Source organism: Plasmodium brasilianum, assembly GCF_023973825.1.
Source record: "Plasmodium brasilianum strain Bolivian I chromosome Unknown PB_00_07, whole genome shotgun sequence".
In the NCBI taxonomy this organism is placed as follows: Eukaryota; Apicomplexa; class Aconoidasida; order Haemosporida; family Plasmodiidae; genus Plasmodium; species Plasmodium brasilianum.
Window position 1 is genome coordinate 51,846 of NW_027122940.1, and position 20,640 is coordinate 72,485.

General features: G+C 18.7%; 4 protein-coding genes across 4 annotated transcripts; 3 read left to right on the top strand and 1 right to left on the bottom strand.

Annotated features, from left to right (window-relative positions):
• Positions 1 to 592: 592 nt before the first annotated feature.
• On the top strand, positions 593 to 1,570 carry MKS88_000214 (uncharacterized protein; the record flags this gene model as incomplete). Its single annotated transcript, XM_067219347.1, has 2 exons — positions 593 to 667; positions 797 to 1,570. The coding sequence occupies 2 exons, from the start codon at positions 593 to 595 to the stop codon at positions 1,568 to 1,570; spliced, it is 849 nt and encodes a 282-aa protein (XP_067070319.1).
• A 9,470-nt stretch (positions 1,571 to 11,040) lies between these two features.
• On the top strand, positions 11,041 to 12,046 carry MKS88_000215 (uncharacterized protein; the record flags this gene model as incomplete). The annotated part of the gene is made up of 2 exons (XM_067219348.1): positions 11,041 to 11,127; positions 11,255 to 12,046. The coding sequence occupies 2 exons, from the start codon at positions 11,041 to 11,043 to the stop codon at positions 12,044 to 12,046; spliced, it is 879 nt and encodes a 292-aa protein (XP_067070320.1).
• Positions 12,047 to 15,526: 3,480 nt separating this feature from the next.
• MKS88_000216 (uncharacterized protein) lies at positions 15,527 to 16,409 on the top strand (the record flags this gene model as incomplete). The annotated part of the gene is made up of 2 exons (XM_067219349.1): positions 15,527 to 15,610; positions 15,738 to 16,409. The coding sequence occupies 2 exons, from the start codon at positions 15,527 to 15,529 to the stop codon at positions 16,407 to 16,409; spliced, it is 756 nt and encodes a 251-aa protein (XP_067070321.1).
• Positions 16,410 to 19,153: 2,744 nt separating this feature from the next.
• On the bottom strand, positions 19,154 to 20,047 carry MKS88_000217 (uncharacterized protein; the record flags this gene model as incomplete). Its single annotated transcript, XM_067219350.1, has 3 exons — positions 19,154 to 19,318; positions 19,645 to 19,723; positions 19,917 to 20,047. The coding sequence occupies 3 exons, from the start codon at positions 20,045 to 20,047 to the stop codon at positions 19,154 to 19,156; spliced, it is 375 nt and encodes a 124-aa protein (XP_067070322.1).
• Between the last annotated feature and the right edge of the window lie 593 nt (positions 20,048 to 20,640).

Sequence of the window (20,640 nt, forward strand, 5' to 3'; positions counted from 1 at the left end):
TTTCTTCTTAATCTATTATTACTGTTATGCTATCAAAATAATAAATATTATTTATCAGTAATAAGTTTATTTAAAACATAATATTTATAAATTTATAATTTATAAAAGAATCATAGTTGAACTTAGTTATTCTTCTGTTTAATAAGGGAACAATAGTTTATCTATGTTCTACATATACTATACGTACTATGTCCTATATAAACTCAATTAAAAATGTTAAATAAACTTATATTTGTTTTTTTATTACTTTTAAAGGAGATTAATAATAAAAATAGTTTAATCATTCTACTACAATAAACTATATATACTCAATATTTATGGATATATTCAAATTACTTCATATTAATAAATATTAGTCTTTTAAAAATTATATTAAAATAAAATTTCAATATATTTTCAAAGTTATTTTTTTTGATTTTATTGTAAAGAAGTTAATAGCTACATTTTTTTTTACGTGATTTTTTAGAAAAAAAAACGAAAAAGAAAAATTAAATAAATAATTATAGTATCCCTTATTAAAAGATTGCTATAATATCGTTAATTTTTTTATTAATATATAACAATATTAAATATCCATATTATAAAAGAAAAAATGAAACTAATGATTTTAGTTATAATTGCAGAGTTTATCCTTTTAACATGGAGAAGCAGCTTCATTAGTATTAAGGTATTGTAATATTATTTAAGTATATTTGAATTTTTCATTATCTTCTTGTTTTATATTAATTAAAAATGTTTTTTGGAAAGGTATTTTCTACTCATTATATAACAAATATATAATATTGTTTTTTTTTAGTTTCCTATTAGCAAATATTTAAATGAAAACTGCAATGTTGTTAGAAAATTAAATATAAGAACTTATCGATTACTACGAAAACACAAGAAGGATACGCATTCAAGTACTGTGGAAATACAAGAAGAGATACCATATAATATAGAGAACAAAAATAAGCATATACGCAGTAATGAAGAAGAAGATACATCAAGAAATAAAAAATCATATAGAAGTTCATTAAATAATGGCGGAAGTCATATACAGGATAAGAAAAATAAATCCTGTATATTTGAAACGAAAAATTATTCTCATTTAGAAAAAAAAATATTCAAAGAACTTGATTATGAGAATTTTCTTAAATATAACAGGATAATTAGTAATAAATTCTACAAAAAAATAATGTTTAAAAAATATAGACTAAGACTTTCCTTACCTTTATTATTGTTTTTGTTTTTATCAATATCACTAATATTAGATTTATTCGTGGGTTATGGTATCATGTATATTTTGCGTTATTTATTGAATACATATGGAAATTCTGCATGGAATACGTTAGGGAAAAAATTTGGTGATCTTATAGGAAAAACATGGGGGGATTATTTAAAGCCATTTTTTACGGCTCCACAATGGGCTAAAGAAAATGTTAAAGGAAAAGTGTATGCATCAACTGGTTTAATAGGTCTTATAACATATTTTTTACCCTTCATCATATTAGGTGTCACAGTTATATCAGGAATTATTTATTATAACAGAAAAGTTAAAAAATATGAAAAAATTAAGTTAAGAAAAAGATAAATTGAATAGTAAAAAAATATGACATTTTTGGAAATAATTCTTTAATAAAAAGTAATATCTTTAGTAATTTTCTAATAAAAATACAAATAATTTCTTATATATTATAAATATATAGAAGCCTTCGAATATTGCTTAATATACAAGAGTAAAAAATATATTCTTGGTTTTTTAATATATTTAAATGTTTTCATATTTTTCAATTCGTAATATAAAGTGTTATTCCAGCTTAAATATATAAGTGATAATATATAAATATTTCTTATATACAAATATTTTTGTAAAACAAATATTGTTTTGCATTTAAATTAATATATAATGGCACAAATATTATATTTTTTCTGAGGTTCTGTGATAATTAATATTTTATCTTAAAAGAACTTCTCTCTATTTTACGTATTGTTCTAGTCTAAAATAGTTATTTGTTCTAGTTATTAAGAATATTTATTATTAGTTCAAATTATAAACAAATGTGTTTTGTTTTATATTAAATGAAAAAATGTAAACATACTTAGTTGCATGAATATGTATATATATATTTTCGTTACTAAATACATAATGTAATATTCATTCTATAAAATATGTTTTACGAAATATATGCCATAAGATATAATTATCATAAAAATTATTTTAATTTAATTTTAGTGCTTTATACATGATATAATCTTGATGACGCAAATATATAATAAAAAAATATACTTATTTAATGTTCATTATTTATATTTGTTAACCACTTAATAGATTGTGTAATTTTACCATTAGAATGAAGATTTATATTTATTTTTTATTAAATTTAATGTTGGAGCTAATAAAAGTTTGTCATAACGAATTAAATATATAATGTATTGAAAATTTATAAATAAATAAAATATATATACTTTTTTATTTTGTACATTATTAAAATATTATATAATTGAATTAAATATATACATATATTAATAAGAAGTATGTATAAATCCTTTTTTTTTTTATATTGTAAAAGGTAGAATATGTTTATATATATATGTAAAAAGCCATAGAGTCCTTAATAATATTGAAAAAATATATATTGTTCTTTATTAATATAATAATGAATATGTATTTTTTTTTTCATATATTTCCTATAAGACATGTATACAAATATATTAAATAAAAAGCTAAAATTTTTTTAGAGATTTATATGAATAAACATAATTTATATTGACAATTAAATATTTATTTATATTTAGAACTTTCCTTTTTTAAATAAGATGTAATTAAAAATAGATCATAGTTTTTTTAATTACATCGTACATAACATGGTTCTTTGATTATATAAATTTTAATTCTATTTAAAAATTATTATGTATTTCTTGTATAAGATTTAATTAAGTGTAATGTATTTTATTTTATAATAAGAATCTTTTGCTTGTAATTTTCATTACTAATTTTAATATATTAAATTTACTTTTTTAGAATTTCTAATGAAAATTATAGTATAATATTAATATATATTTTAGTTATCTCATTTATAGTCATTTAAACAGATTAATTCAGTTAATGAAATAACTTATGTTAAATTTGTCTCTGAAGAAATATACTAAAGTGATAAGAAATTTGAGATTTATATGGACGAACAATCGTGACTGATGAATTTTAAAAGATTACTAGTAATTATTTTAGTATAAAACATTTATATGTATATTTTTTTTTGTTAATATTTAGTAACACTCTATGTTGTTAAAATATTTTCTTCAGTATTTATAATATATATATACATGTGAAATTATTATATTACGATAATATATATATATATATATATTTTTTTATTTTTTTATTATTTTTTAATAATTTTCAAAAATTATTATGTGAATATGTATATCGAATATAAATTACATATAAACATATATCAGTAAGTAGTTCCTTATATTTTTGATTTTCCATTTTTATATAATTTTCTTACTTCTCCCTTTTACCTAACTTTTTGGTTTTATTTTGTTTCCAATTAATACTTGAAAATTAAAATTAAAATAATAATAATTTATTAATTTTAATGGAATTAAATACTGTAAGAATTTAAAAATTAAAAAATATGTAGAATATTCGTTTTACTATTGTGACCAATTTATTGATATGTGGATATAATGTAGAACTGATACGATAATCGTTGTGATATATAAGGTTATAATTATAAAAATTATTTTATTTTGTATACTTAGTGTGCAGCAGTTCACTGTAGCCATATGAATTAACGGATTGTGTATTCATAAATTTTAATAAAAATAATTAGTGAAAAATTTTGAATTACACTTATGTTTATGTAAGCATTAAGAATATAATGGTCATGAACTATACAATTTCTTTTTTTAGGTTACAAATGTCTCTATGTAAACAACTTATTAATCGAGAAAATTACGCAGAAAAAAGAGAGAATGGAGAGAAAAAATCATATATAACAAAGATATGCAAAAGAGATTCCAAGAAAACAAAAGTAAGAAAAATAAAAAAAGATAAAATCATATAAAACGTCATTAATTGCGAAACAAAACATATATATATATAATTGCTAATAATAAAACCTCTTTTTCTGCTTTTTTTTTTTTCTATATTAGAACCAAAGTAAAACAGAAATTTTTTTAAAAACAAAGATGGATACACACAAAAATGTTTAATAAATAAGAGACAGATTAAAAAGGTAAGTACAGTTATATAAAAGGTTTTTCTAAATTATTTCTTCATTCCTTTGTTAAAATAAAAAAAAGAATAACAAAGAATATAAGCGTCTAATTATGTACATAGAAATTGAGGATATAAGAACTGAAAACATATTTTTATTAATGAATCTATATATCACACATGTTGCTATAGCGAATATATATATATATATATCATAAAGTGATATGTCAATTTACATATTTCCTCATTTGTACCTTCCTATGTTTCATAAATACGGCATACATTCATAGGTAGAAAAGTACATTGAATTATTTTCCTGCATAATTACAAAAGTTCATTTAATCACTTTTTTTTCTATAGAATTCGCATGACAAAATTAAGATAGAAAAAATAAAGTGTGTTTTATATGGAATGTTTTATATATTCAGCCTTATGATATTTTTTGTTTAATTTCTTTTTGTGAACATGTTTTGTATATATATATAAGTACATTTTTTATATGTTGACTCCATCTGTAGAATATATTTATAGAGACTCTAATATGTAATTAAACCTTTAAAAAAAATATAACCAATAATACATTTTTCATCGAAAGGTAACATCTGTACATAAGTAAATGGAATGGTTTGAGTACATAATTGTGTGCATGCTTTTGTGGGTACATAAGATTGAATTATTCATGATTGAATGCATGTTTATGCATATGCCACTTCTGAATATATATATATTTTTCATATACTATCATTCTTTGGATGTTTTAGCATGTTTACATTGATAAGTTGTAAACGTATGCATATACATATATATGTACATACAAACATTTGTATGCTGGAAATTTATTTACATGTTTTTTCTAACATTACTCCTTATGTTTTAATGTTGCACATAGACTCATGTAAATGTTCATGTATAGAAGACAAAAAGAGACGAACGATATAACTCTGATATATGACGAGATAATATCACCAAAGTATGAAGTTCATTGAAAAAAATATTTCGCTTAAGGTTGTTAAAAAAAAGAACAAAAAATATAAATTATAAGGCAACTAAATATGTTGCTAATTAAATTTATTAGTTGTATAGATAATCCATTTAACAGTAGCTCCATTTTATATTATGTCACATTTGTAAATATACATGTGATTACTTTTATTAAAGGTGCTTATGAAGGTTTTTAATTAGCATAATTGTTATAAGAATTAAGAAAGAGCGAATTAGAAAGTAAAAATTGGAAAAGTATAAAATGGAAAGTTAAATATTATTAGTTCGTTAGAGTTCTATGAAAACAATTTACATATACAGAAATGCGTAGGGTGGTCTTACGAGTGGATGCACATCTCTATAATATATATCGTATATAAACAAGTTGTAAGTATGTATACACAAGGAATAATAAAAATTATGAACAAAAAAGTTATTTATTTATAAATGAATATAATGAATTTATTCATTTGGAACCAGAAAAAAAAAAACTAAAATATAATTATTATTATTACTTTTTTTTTGTAAACATTACATTGGATTAAACACGTAAACTTATTGGTAATAAGAAAAAATTAAGTATGCATTGAAAAAAATAAATTAATTAGAATAAATATATGTCAGAAAACTCTTGAGTAGAATGAAATACAAGCACATAAAAATTATAATAGTTCTCGTTTTAGAGAATATTTTATTATATATGCTTGTGTAAACATAATAGAATTTATAGGAGCACTGTTGTAGAAATACTACTAAATAAAGCAATAGGAAAATAAGAATTTTATGGAATATATCTATAATCCGTATTAATCAATTTTTAAATAAAATAATGAAATTAAAGAAGTCATATGTTGCATTATTTTTACAACATTAATAACATATCTAATTAGAAGAAACAAAAATTATTAATTTAAAATTAATATTTATGAGAAATTTTTATTACAAGTAACATTAAATATACAATATAGCAATAAGAATTAAGGGGTTAATATTAATATCTATATCTATATATTTAATAATGCCATTATTTTATATTGTATACATTTACTAAGGAACGAATTAAATATTTCAAGAAAAAATGTAAATAAGTTATTGATAATTCTTTCATTTTGATGAATTTGCATATTTATATTGTGGTGCATATATTTAATTCATATAACATGAATATAATAATTTTAGAAAAAACTAATGCCCCTAAAAAATATCAACTATATTTTGTACTTGAACATTTAGGAAATAATTATTAAAAAGAAACTCATAAGATTATATAATTATTATCATTGCATATTATTTACAATAGGTAGAATTAATTATTAAGTTTCTCTGTTATGCTTTTTTATATAAGCACAAATTTATAAATTTTGAAAAAGTGTTATGCAGATGAAAGAATCATTTAAACTTCTTGAACCAAGAATCTTATTAATTATGTTTATATCTAAATATGTAAATTTATATAGTGCATATACATACGAAAATATAAAATAAAATAATAATAATAATAACCTTATTTTTCTGTAATACTCCAGAGCAATGTGTATTATGTAGAATATGGAAAATTTAAGTATATATTGTATTTATTTTTAATTATTTATTTTTTAGAAGGGTAGTTTACTTACATAAATTAGTATCAGTTTATTATTATATAATTAGAATAATATATATATCATATTACATTTTTTTAATTATCTACGTTTATTGTATTAAATAAACAATGTGGAAAACAATTTTTTTTGCTTTTATATGTATAATTCATTAACAATGTAATTTATTTTATTTGAATAGGTTACATAGTTGTTGTAGTTTAATGTTTTAATTTATGAAATATTTATTTATATACCAATATAAGATATATACGTTATTATTTTCTTCATAAAAATGTCAAAGAAAAATGAATTCATTAAAGGTTTTTTTAAATTTTATTATATGTTATATTATGCATTATTTTTTAGTATTTCTTAATTATATTATTCTGTGCTGTAAATTATTTTATTTAAAATGAAATGGTTATTGTAATTCTTTTTCTTAATATTAATAATTACTAAAAATGTTTCCTTATTACATATATTATCCAATAGTTATTATTTTTTTTAATATTATTATTTCCCTATATATTATAAATTAATAACATTTCTAACAAAAAAAAAAAAATATAAATTAATTCATAAATTTAATAAATTTGATTTTAGTCATAATAAATAAAATACTTTTTTAATCATATGTAAATTATAGTATTCCATTTATTATAATATCATATAATTATATAAAAGCGTAATATTGCATAGAGCTCTTTAATAGAATTAAATTTTTTATTTGAATTAAATCATAGAATATAATTTTAAACTTATTCTAGTACAAATTATTTTCATGTCGAATATATATGGCACACATTAGATTATAATTTATGCCATAAAAAAAAAGTCTGTTTTTATTTTTTTTTCGATCCTTCAAACAATATTGTATACTATACAATAACTTGCGTTTTTTAGATGCAAAATAACGTTTAAAAAGTATAAAAGTTAGAACTAAATAAGCATATTATTACGAAGTTAAGTAATAAAATAATTGTTTTTCTAATGTATGCTAATATTATTAATCTCAAAAAATATGTAATTTTTTTATTCTAATTATAAAATAAAACTTTTGTTTACCAGAAAATCAATTTTTTTTTCTTGAAAAGTATTAATAACAAAAATTTAGAACTGTTCTCTTAGTCTATTAAAATATGTATATTTTTTAATCATTCAATAATAAAATTAGTTTTCCCGAATATCATTTCTATTTTGCTTCTTTTATAAATAAATTTAATTGAAATATTAACAAAAATATTTTTAAAAAAATAATTTAGCTTTTTTATAACTTGCACATTACTTATGGAATTTAATAATTATTCAAAAATTAAAATAAAATAGATACAGAAATTACTTTACGCTTATATCCCTGAATTGTTAATATACTGTAGCATTTTTATCTAAATGGATCTATTATAAAATTAATTAAATACAGCTTTAATGGAAAAAATAAATATTTTATATTTGTATAATCACATGAATTTATCCTTTTTAATTCTTTATGTCCATATTTAATTACTGTAGAATAACAAGTTAGCATAATATTTGTTCTATATTTTTGGTTCTGCATGTTATATATACATATATATATATATTTATAAAAAAAATTTTATTACGCGTAAGGAAATTTATCGCCTTATAAATAATAAAAATGTTTTTATTTCATTTTAATGCACCTTTTATATCACTTTAGATAATTAGAACTGTGAAGATGAAATATTATACAAAAAAAATGTTATTTTATTTTCAGAAAATAAGAAGCGACGAAATAGTATAAAATTAAATATATGTTAAATGGTAACGTAGATATTGATTCATGCAATGAAGAGGTAATGTTGAATTAAAAGATGATGCGATGTATTATTGTAAAGATAATGATAATTCTAGATATATATCCAAGTAATTATTCATGAAAGGGATATCTGTTGTACTCAAGCCATATATTGTGATACGTTTTAAAAAAAAAAGCTAAAAGAAGTATTTATTCCTATAAATAAAAACAAAAAATATGGATTCTCTTCGAAGAAAAACAGTTTAAAACTTTCAGAATGTATGAATACAACTTTAGCATTTACTCAGTGGAATTCATTTTTTATAGTATTTTTATTATATTGTTAGTTCTTATTCGTTTCGGTAATATGTAATATATATTTCGATGAGAAGGAATTACGTGATTATTTAATTTTTAAGACGGAGTTACAAAAGTATATTTGTTAGTCACTTCTTTTGTATTTTAATGATCTATGTACTATTAAAATTCTAAAATAAACCCGCTGAAATAGAAAGAGATAAAATTAAAGCTTAGTTATATTTGATAGATTTTTTTTCGGAAACATGTTTTTTTTGTATCTAATGAAATTTTTGATTATTATTAATGAAAATATGTTAACAAAAATAAATTGTTGTATACTTATAATTTCTTACTTATGGAACCTAGATATTGTACAATTATATGCTCATATATAAAAGTAATAATATATATATTAAGTAATATTAACGTTACTCAAGTTTATATATTTTTTTTGGTATTACAATTTATTGTTCTGAACATATATATATATATATATATATATATATATATAATATATCATTATTTATTCATTAAAATATGAATTTTAAATTTCTCAATAAACGGGATTGAAATATGTACTTTATATGCAACAAGCATATGTGTAATTGTTTCCCTTGGATTTATATTATAATATATATTTCATGTTTAAACTATTATATAATATCATAATTAATGTAACTTCGCTTAGATAATGATGTAATTTATATTTTTAACAATTTCTCTTTTTTTTTTTTAAGGGTTCTATGTTTTAATATATGATTTTATTAATAAATATATGATATATTACTTTTAATTTTAATATATTTAATTTTTATTTAAGAAAAACTATGTGGTTTTTTGTATTAGAATGTACTTTTTATTTAAATGTAAACATAACAAAACTATTTTAAAAAATAATTCTTATAAAAATTATATGTTTCATGAGTTATTTGATGTAAGAATGCATTAATAAATTTCTGGATTTGTTTATTTTTTAATATGAAATAATAATTAAATAATAATAGAATTCTCCTTCAAATAAGCAATTATTAACATTGCATTATTAATTTCAGAATTTATGAAGCTTTATATTTAAAACAGTAGTTTTATGAAAATTTATCCTTTTACTTTTTATCTTAAATAATGACTGGACATAATTCTTTTTTATAAGAATTACTTATTCTTCTATGGTAAAATATATTTGTAAGAAAAAATTATATTCATGTATACATTTAACATAATTAAACAAGTATATTAACATATCATCATTCTTATCATGTGAATATAATATATAAAACAGTTGCCCTCTTTTTATTTATTATATTTCTTCTGAATATATATATTAGCTCAAACAAACTATATATAAAGAAATCGACAAAATTTAAAACCTTTCATTTATAAAAAATAATATAAAATACAACTAATTAAATATATTACCGTTCAAAAATAATATTACAAGAATAAAATGTCCGTATTTATTTACTTTATAAATTTGTTATTTTTTACTAGTTTAAGTGATTTATCTATATTTTATAATTAAAATATATTGTAGACCATAAAAGAATGCGTATGTTTAAGCAGTAAACAATGCCGATACTACAAATAATAAAAAAAAAAAATTTGTACAAAATATTATTTTCTATTTTTATTGTTACTATTTTTTATTATTATGATAATTAATATTGTTTTAGAAATAAACAGATTTTCCAGAATATAATTTTCAAAATTATTTGAATTATTAATAGGAAAACATAATTTAAATAAGTGATATTTATTCTAATATGTAGAGTAATGAATTATCTATATTCTCTACATTCTGTATTCTCTATATACTCGATATATGTATATATATATATATATATATATATTAAGAATGTATATATATATATTTATTTTTTATGAAAATTGATAAAAAATTTATTTAATTACTTCACTATAATAAATAAATAATTAATATATTATGAATATCTATTAATGACCTCATTTTGTATTATATTAATTAATGTTACTTTTTTATAAATAACATTAAAATAAAAATTTTATAATTTATTTTTGAGCTTATATTTTTTTGTCTCTTTTAAAATGAAAAATTATATATTTGAACTTTTTATTATATTTTTACAAAAAATAACAAAGAATAATTAAATAAATAATAATAGTATAATATATTTTAAAAAGAATATTTTATTATTGTTAATTATATACTTGCTAAGGATATCATTGCATTAAATATATATATGATGGAACAAAAAATAAAGACCTTTTTATTTAAAAAAATATCTACGTTAATCTTTTTATGTTGGATATGTAATATTGATACTTATACGGTTTGATAATATTATTTAAGGATATTTTGTATTATTTATATTATTCGTATTTTATTTTTATTAGTACTTCTTTTAGTGTGAGATTATTCATTTGATCAATTGATAAACTTTTTTTTTATTTTTTTAGAGTATGCATAGCAAATCTTTGGATAATTTAGACAATCATAGTAGAAAATTATATTCAAGAAATTATCGTTCACTGGCAAAATATAAGCAGGATAAGGATATGTGTATTGTACATTTAATGGAACAAATACCAAATGGAGTGAATGATAAACAAGATATGTCTAATAATGAAAAAGCTTCCTTAGAAAAAAAGAATTACCCAAATGCAAGTTCACAAAGGAGTTCAAGAGGACTTAAAAAAAATATGAAAAATAATTCTTGTATATTTGAAACCAAAAAATATTCCCATTTAGAAAAAAAAATTTTCAAAGAACTTGATTATGTAGATTTTCTTAGAAGCAACAAGACATTAAGTGATCGTATTTATAAAAAGATAATGCTAAAAAAATGCAGACTACGATTTGCATTACCTTTATTACTATTCTTGTTGTTATCAATATCCTTCATTTTAGATTATTCTTGTAGTTTTGGGCTTGTAGGAGGATTGTTTAATGCCATAGTTTATTTTCTGCCTGATAAAGTAAGTAACATTGGGAAATTAGCTAGTAAACAAATTAATAAGGCCTTAAAATCTATATCTGACGCTTTGAGGTCGTCACCTGTTCATGGGTTGTTCGATAATGTGGTAGTATTACCATCAGGTGCTAAAGCAAACTATTGTGTACAAAGTTTTTTTAATTTTCTAATTTATTTCATACCCTTCTTTATATTAGGTGTCATACTAATATTAGGAATTGCTTATTATCACAAAAAAGTTAAAAAATATGAAAAAATTAAGTTCAGAAAAATATAAAATTAATAATAAGTAATATGCTTCTTTCCTAAATGAAATAATCAATATGAACTAATATATATGATATTTATAGTTGTATACTTAGTAAGGATACCTTTAATTTCTTAATTTTTATATGTGAAATTACGTATATGGCGCCTTTTTTAAACACATCTTTATTTTTTTGGTGTATTTGAATTCATTAATATTATTCATTATATATTTTAAGGTTCTGTTTCAACCTAACTGCAAATTTTGGACTAATATACATATTTGTATATTTTTAATATATTCCTTTAAAATATATATTATTGTGAGTTATAATAAATATATATTAGAATAGTTTATGTATTGTTACAGATATCCTGTATTAATTTATATTCTTACTATAAATAATACGACCTTATATATTGTTATCTTATTGTATTGTAAAATATTTATTTAATGAAATATTTAGAAAAATGTTTAATTAACGTTAAATTAGAAAACAATGTGTCTTTTATGTGTTTAATATAACGAAAAAAATTATTTTTTTTGTTGTTTTACATATGTATTATATCAAAAAAACTTAGGATTTATTATATAGTAAAGTATTATGAGAAATAATTTATAAAACATTTTCATTATAAAATATTTTTAACAAATAATAAGATATTTATTCATGATATAAAAGGTACAATATATAATATAATAATATCTTTATAAAATATGAATTATTTATAACAGTTAAATAACTTTGTAATTATGGGTCTCTACAATTAAATGAGTTGAAATCATTTATTATTTTATTATTGTATTTAATTGTAGTGTAAAATTAATATTGGAATATCAATTAAATATATATTATGTTGAAATATTATATATAAATAAACTATATATATTTTATATATTTTACATTATTAAAAATTTAAATTAATGAATTAAATGTAACCAAATATTAATAATTAATATATATAAATTCTTTTTTTTGGTTTTTTTTTTCAACACTAGTAAAATTTTAAATATATTTATATTTATGTAAAAATATAAATTTTCCTTAGTGGTAATAAAAAAATATATAATTTTTCCAAATTATTTTAATAATGTACAGGTAGTCTTTTATATATATTTCCTTATTTTTTTACGTTAAATAATAGATTATGTAAATGGTTAATAAAAATTTAATGATGTTTAAAAATATATGTAGATTATATTGAAAATTAATTATTAATTTATATTAATATCGCTTATTTTTTAAATAATTTAAAATAAAAATAATATTAATTTTAGTTTTTTATAAATAATTTATAAGTATATAACTTTATTTTTTGTGTAATATAGGTTTTAATTCTGTCTAATAAAAATTTTATATATTTTTTTTGTAGAACTTTTTATTAATTATGTGTAATAATTTAATATTAAAAATAATAAAGAAATTGTAAGAGTTAAAGAACAAAGATATTTAGTAAAATGTCTGTGGTAAATATAAAAATATGTTAATTAGAACTTGGACAATAATACTGAATGAAAAAAAATATGAATTAATTTAAATTCTTATAGATTTTGAAATCTTCATTAACTAAAAATAAAATATATTAGTAAAAATAATGTTGTACCTACAGGTGAATGAAATAATAATATAACATTAATAGGAGTATATATATATAAAAGAATAATTTACTTATATATTTTAAAAAAGTAGAATAATAAATATTTTGTGAGGAAATTATTCTATTTCTATATTATAACTTAATTTACGAAAAACATTAATAACCTAAAAAAGTATAGATTAAAATTTAAATTCCACAAATTTTAAGAAAACCTTAGTATTTCTAACATAGAAAAAAGCAAATTATAAATGTGTTTTTATCAGTATTATATTAGATAGTGAGATTATATATAATAATTAATTTTATAATATAAATATATATCATATTATATTTTATAAATTAGTTGGTTTCTTCGTATTTAGTAATATTATTTGTGCTAATAAATATTAAGCGATCAAATGATAGTAAAAATTTAAAGTATATAAATAGGAGTCTTTGTAAATGACACGATAAATGTATATATCGTGTAAATATATGAATATATTATAATGTTAACACTTTTAATATTTTCATTTTTTTTTAATTCTTCAATTATTATATTGGGTAAATTATATTTGTTAAAGGAAAGGATAATATTATATTTCAGATTATTACAATAATTTTTTATGCATAAAATATTTTTAAAATTATCATTACTAAGGTTACAGTACCTAAAGAAAATAAATATTTTGATATAACATATTTTTGTTTCAAAATGTATTATTAATAGAATATTAGTTTTTATATATTAATATAGATTTTATACAATTTAACTTTAAAATATATTTAGTTAATATGTACTTGTAATGGAAAAAACGAAAAATAATATACCCTGTAAAAATAACAGCCGATAGTTACTAAATCAAACATTTTAATAAATTATATTGTTGTTTCATCATATTCGATATGTACATATTATGCAATATATATATTATTATTATTTGTAAATTTAATTAATTTGTAATATATATAAATTAATGCTATTGCTTGTAATATTTTTGTAACAATTTATCCATTCATCCGTCTTTTTCTTTCTTTTTCTTTTTTTAATATATTAATATTTCTTCTAACACCTTATAATTAAAAAAAAATTAAATAATTAAATTGTTGCATATAAAAATTTTTTATTTAGAATTAAAAACATGAATTAAATTTAAAAAGTCTAATTTTTAAAAATTATGTTAAAAAAACACAAAATCAGCCCATATTTACTTTTAGAATACATTATAACTTCATAAACAGGATAGAACTGAATAAACACGACTTTTTAAAAAAATTATACACAATAAAATATTTTATGTAATTTTGAACTAATTAATGAAAGTGTTATAATTTACATAGCATATGATGCTTTTTTGTTTTTATTATTATTACTATTATAATATCAATTTTTATTAAAATAAAATGGATTTTCAAAAAATACGTATTTATAAAATTAGGATTATTAATAGAATAGAATTTTTAAAATTGATAATTATTATCCTTATATGTACAGGAATATAAGATATATATATTCTCTACATTACCTATAGTAGATAAACATAATATTTACATAAAATATGAAATAACATGGTTATTTTTCTGTTTATTCTTAAAATTATTAATAAAATAATTATTTAATTAATGCTGCATATTAAATGAATAAATTATATATTATAAATATTTATGAAAAAATACTAATTGATTTAATTTAATGAAAATATATTTTATTTTAGTAGAATTAAAACAGAAATTACATAGTATACTTTAAAAGTTAATTTACCTTGTATATGTGTTAAAAGATATTATAAATATGCTTATTAATTATGTATTTACGATGCTATAATAAAAATAAATTTTCAAATAAATATAAGTTTTCTTATCGTTTAAAGTACACTATATTATTATTAACTATTTCTTTACGTAATATACTGGAATATTTAACAACCATATAATGGAACGAAAAATTAAGAAAATTGTATTTATTAAAATTTCTTGGTTTATCTTTTTAATTTGGATATGTCATTTTAACAACTTGGTATGATAACACTATTTAAGCATTTTTGTGTTATTTTTATTTTTTATGTTATATTCTTATTTATAGTATTTCTTAATATTAGATTATTTATTCTTTTATATAATAAATATCTACCTTGTTCATTTAGAGAACTTTTAGTAAACTTTTGGATGAGAATTATTACCATAGTAGTAGATTAGATACGAGAACTTATAGATTACTAGGAAAATATAATAATCTTAAAGATTCAAAAATTGTGTATTTAAAAAATGATGTATCAAATAATTTAGAATGCGAAAACAAAAATATATGTAATAATGAAAAATGGACAACAAATAAAGATTATAATAGAAATTTATTGAACATGGCTCATTATTATACTCAAGTTACAGATTATAATAATGGAATGTTCGATGGGAAGCATTTCCATTTTGAAAAAAAGTGGATTAAAAAAAAAGATTATGATCATTTTCTTGAACGAAAGAGACGAATTTGCAATATAGCCTTAGGAAAAATAAAATTTAGAAGTTACGGATTTGCGGGTTTTTTATTTTTTATTTTTTTCTTCTTGGGAGTAGGATTATCCGTATTACCGAAATTAGAGTTCTTGAATGGTGTTCTTGATTGGATTAAAAAAATATCATTCTTGGAGTATTTTTGTACAAAATTAGATAGCCTTGGTAATGAAAATAAATTTTATATTTATATAGGATTATTTAGCATACTTATGGCTATATTATCTGTTATAATTATAGTAGCGTTTTATAAGATATTAAGAAATAATGAAAAATATAAAAAAATTAAGTTAATATCAGAGTAAATGAATAATAAGAAATATATATATTTATGAGAAGACGTCTTTAATAGGAACATATAATTTTAATGTTGTTAGTAATATACTTAACAAAAATACATATAATTTCTAAAGTATTATAAAAGAATAAGTCTATAAATTATCTGTGTTATGCGCAATAATAAAAATATATATTCTTAGTTTTTTTGTAAATTTAAATAATTTAATGTTTTATAATTATATTTTAAATTATTATTTAGCTTAACAAAAAATTGCGACATAATATATTTGCTTATTTAAATATATTTCTAAGAATAACATATGCTTGTACACTAAAACGTATATCTAATAGAAAAATTCATGTAATTTTAGAGAACCGATTATTTATATTTACACTAAAACGTTAAGCTTTCTACTTTATAGATTGTTATAGTCTAAAATTATTACTTCTTTAGAATAATAAAAAAATGTATTATGAGATTTGAATTAAAAATGGATTTGTCTTTTTTTATATTTAATGAAAAAAAATGAATTTATTTCGTTAAATGTATGTATATATATATATGTAATTCTTTACATAGAAAAGAAATTATAATTTATTCTGTATTATATTTTTTTACGTGAAATATGTAATAAAATGTGCTAAACGTAAAAATAGTTTTAACAAATTTTATTGTTTTTCTCATAGAAAAAATGTAAAACAACAAATATATAATAAAATAATATCCTTTTTAATTATATCTCGTAGTTTATAGATTTTGCTTAGTGTTTTATTACTCTTATTATTTTACTTTATTTTTTTAGCTTATATATATTATTAAATAAATAGTTCTTTTTTAAAAGTAAGAAAATATACATAATGATTGTAAAAACTTGAAATATTTTATCATATATATACAAAAAAAAAGTTAAAAGAAGTACAAGTTGAATTTAAAATATGCTTTTTTAATCTGCTAAATTTTTTTTTTTACTTTAATATAATATTTTTTATATTATAAATAAAAAAATATTATAATTTTAAAATTATTTAATTATAAAAAATAAACTAAAAACATGTTGAATTTGCCAATGAACTGAGAGTGAAATTTTAGTTTTATTTCGTTAAGTACATTCTAAGTTGGTGCTACATGAATTAATTTGTAAAGAAACATTACTTTGTTATTTTTACTATTATTTTTGTTATGGTACTTATACACTAAACAATGTATATTATATATACATATATATAATACGTTAAAAAATTAAAAAAATATAACTATACTGGGCTTTTATATTTATTAGTGTTATGAACAATTTTATGAGCACTTCACTGTATTCAAAATTTATGATTAATATAAAAAAATTGTTATAAAAAAAAAAATTGACTATATCCTTATCATAAAAACATCTGAAATCTTCCTTTTTAAATGAGTCTTTCGTTCTATAGGTAATTTGAAATAATGTATGTATTATTTGTTTTTTGTTTTATTACTTTGATTGTGATATTATACATAATTCAAAATATCATGTACATAAATTAAAAACCAAACTTCACATTTATATTATAATACTAACTGTAAATGATAAAATGCAATAATTAAAGTGAAAATGTTTTATGAAATTTCTAACTGACAATTTACAGCTATATCTGAAAATTTAATATGATGAAAAATGAGTGTTCCCATTTCTAAACTGTCATTTGTATTGAAATATAAAAATAACGAGTTACGTGGAAAATATAACAATGGAATTCTACTTGAAATCTCAAGAAATGTACAATTTATTTTCCATGTTTCTGAGCCTTTGCATATTATTATGTTAAAAACTATTAAATATATTGGAATGCTTGTCGTGTTTTACTCTCACTTAAAGTATAAATAAGTATTAAATATAGAACTATAAATTCTATTTATTATTAGTATAATTCACTTTAGAGAAAATTTTGTACTTTTAAAGTAATTTTATATATGTTCATTATTTAAAATATATCCATTTATTTAACTTTCATAAAGTTATACATTTTAAAATGCATTAATAAGAGGGGAAAAAAATAAGAATAATCCTTAAGTAGAACATAATTATGAAATTTTAACTAACGATTAGTGCCCTTCCCATTTAAATTTAAGGAAAAGTAGAATTCATATCCCTTCATGTATAAATATCGTTAATATAATACCAAATATAATAGCTATGAATTTACAAAAACAACATTAAAACTTTTTTATGACGGAATACATTTTTAATTCCATTTAATTTCAAAAGAACTAATAGTTGTAACAATTAAAAATATAGTTCTATAGATAAAATATATATTATTTTTACTATTTAATTAATATAATTATTTTTACATTTTATTTATTTATGTATATAGAAATATTACTGATACTGTTTTTAATGTTTCGGTTTTTTTTCTTTTTCTTTTTCCTTTTTCAATACTTAGATAATAACTGTTACTGAAAATTATTCTATAAAAATATCAACACTTGCTTTATTATCTTGTGTTATATATTTAATTTTTAAAATTATTAATATTTCATTGTAATTATAATATGATATATAACTGGATTTCTGTGTTACTAATTTTTAAAATAGTTCTGTTTTTATGGTATTCTTTTCTATGTATAATGTTTATATTATTATAATTGTAAGTATTACAAGTTTTTATTAATTTTTCTACTTCTAATATGTCATATTAATTAATAAATTCCAAATAGTGCGAGTAGTATACAGATAAAAAAATGTTCTATTTTTTTGTGAAAATAATATAAACTGTAATGTTTACATAAAGTAATTCATTGAGGATGATAACCTATATTATGAATACTTCCGTCGTAATTTCTATTTACCTCTTCATGGATAATTTTTAAAGATTCTCTTCTTTCTTTTTGAACTTTGTTAATTTCAATAATTTTTTTCTTTTTTAAATGACTACGTAGCCACAATTTCGTTGGAGTAGACTATATATAGAGTCAATTGTGTGTATTATTAGAAATATAATAGTTTTGCGCTAGTAATTTTCTGTGAAAATATATTATATGAATTGTAATAGAACATTCACTTAATTAGGTATAATTTTTATTAACCTTATATAAAAAAAATAAAATATATGTTGTTGATAATTAGAAAGAACGTGTTAAACTGGCAGTTAATGCATAATTTACTTTTGTGTGTGGTATAATTTGTAGTAAAGCAGGAGAACGAATTACAGTACGCACTTTTTCTTTATATACTTTCTAAAAATTGTTTAATTATTTATAAATATCGTCGCTTTATTTTTCTTTACGTTTCTTGTTATTATTATAATGTTCATAACATTTTTCAATATGATCACAACTATTTCCATTAAGCAGGACGTTGTAACCCTTAAAGTTGTCAAAATTTTTATATAAGTTGTATAGTTTTGTAAGTTTTTTTATAGATTCAGAATTAATTTATTTTATTTCTTGTAAGAGTATGTTATCCAATTGAGACGAAATATCTTTATAAGCCTTAAACAAAATAGGATTATTATTAGTATTGTATTTTTATTCTGCATTTATCGGGTAATTCAAGTACCTACAAAGTTTGGAGCTATCAGGGTTATAAATATCCTTTATTTGAATTAAATATCGACCAATATCTTGACAATAAGTAATAAAAGTATTGTCAGAAGTAAGAAAACGATGTTTACTAATATTACAATACATTTCCGGCTTTAAACTGCTTTCCCTAATATTTGCTATAGCAGTATCGAATTAATCTTTATACTTAGGAAATAATTCCACGCAATTATCCTAAAAAAAAATTATAATAATATTAAAATATAAATTATCAAAATCATACTATTATAAATTAGATTTTTATATATTTCTAGAACTACGAATTCTTGAATACAGTAATATACATAATTATATTAATATAAAAACAAATTTTACGTTTTCCCCTATATCTGCGGATACCATTATATTTAAGTGAATTAATTAGAAAACTTAAAAATGGTATGATATTAATATATATATAAGTAAAAAATATATATATAATATGTGCATTTGTGATTTATTCCTTTTTTTCATACATAAAATTATAAAACAAAAATCGATAAAAAAATCAACATTTTAATATTTCGTTATATTAATATAAAGTACAGTTTACACAGTATAAAATAAACGTTTTAAATTTAAATATAATATTTTGAAAGGGAGAATTATTTTATTGTACTTAAAAAATATTGTAAACTAAAATACCAATTTAAATTTTTTATTCATATAACTTTTATGCAATTGTATTGATTAGTTATACA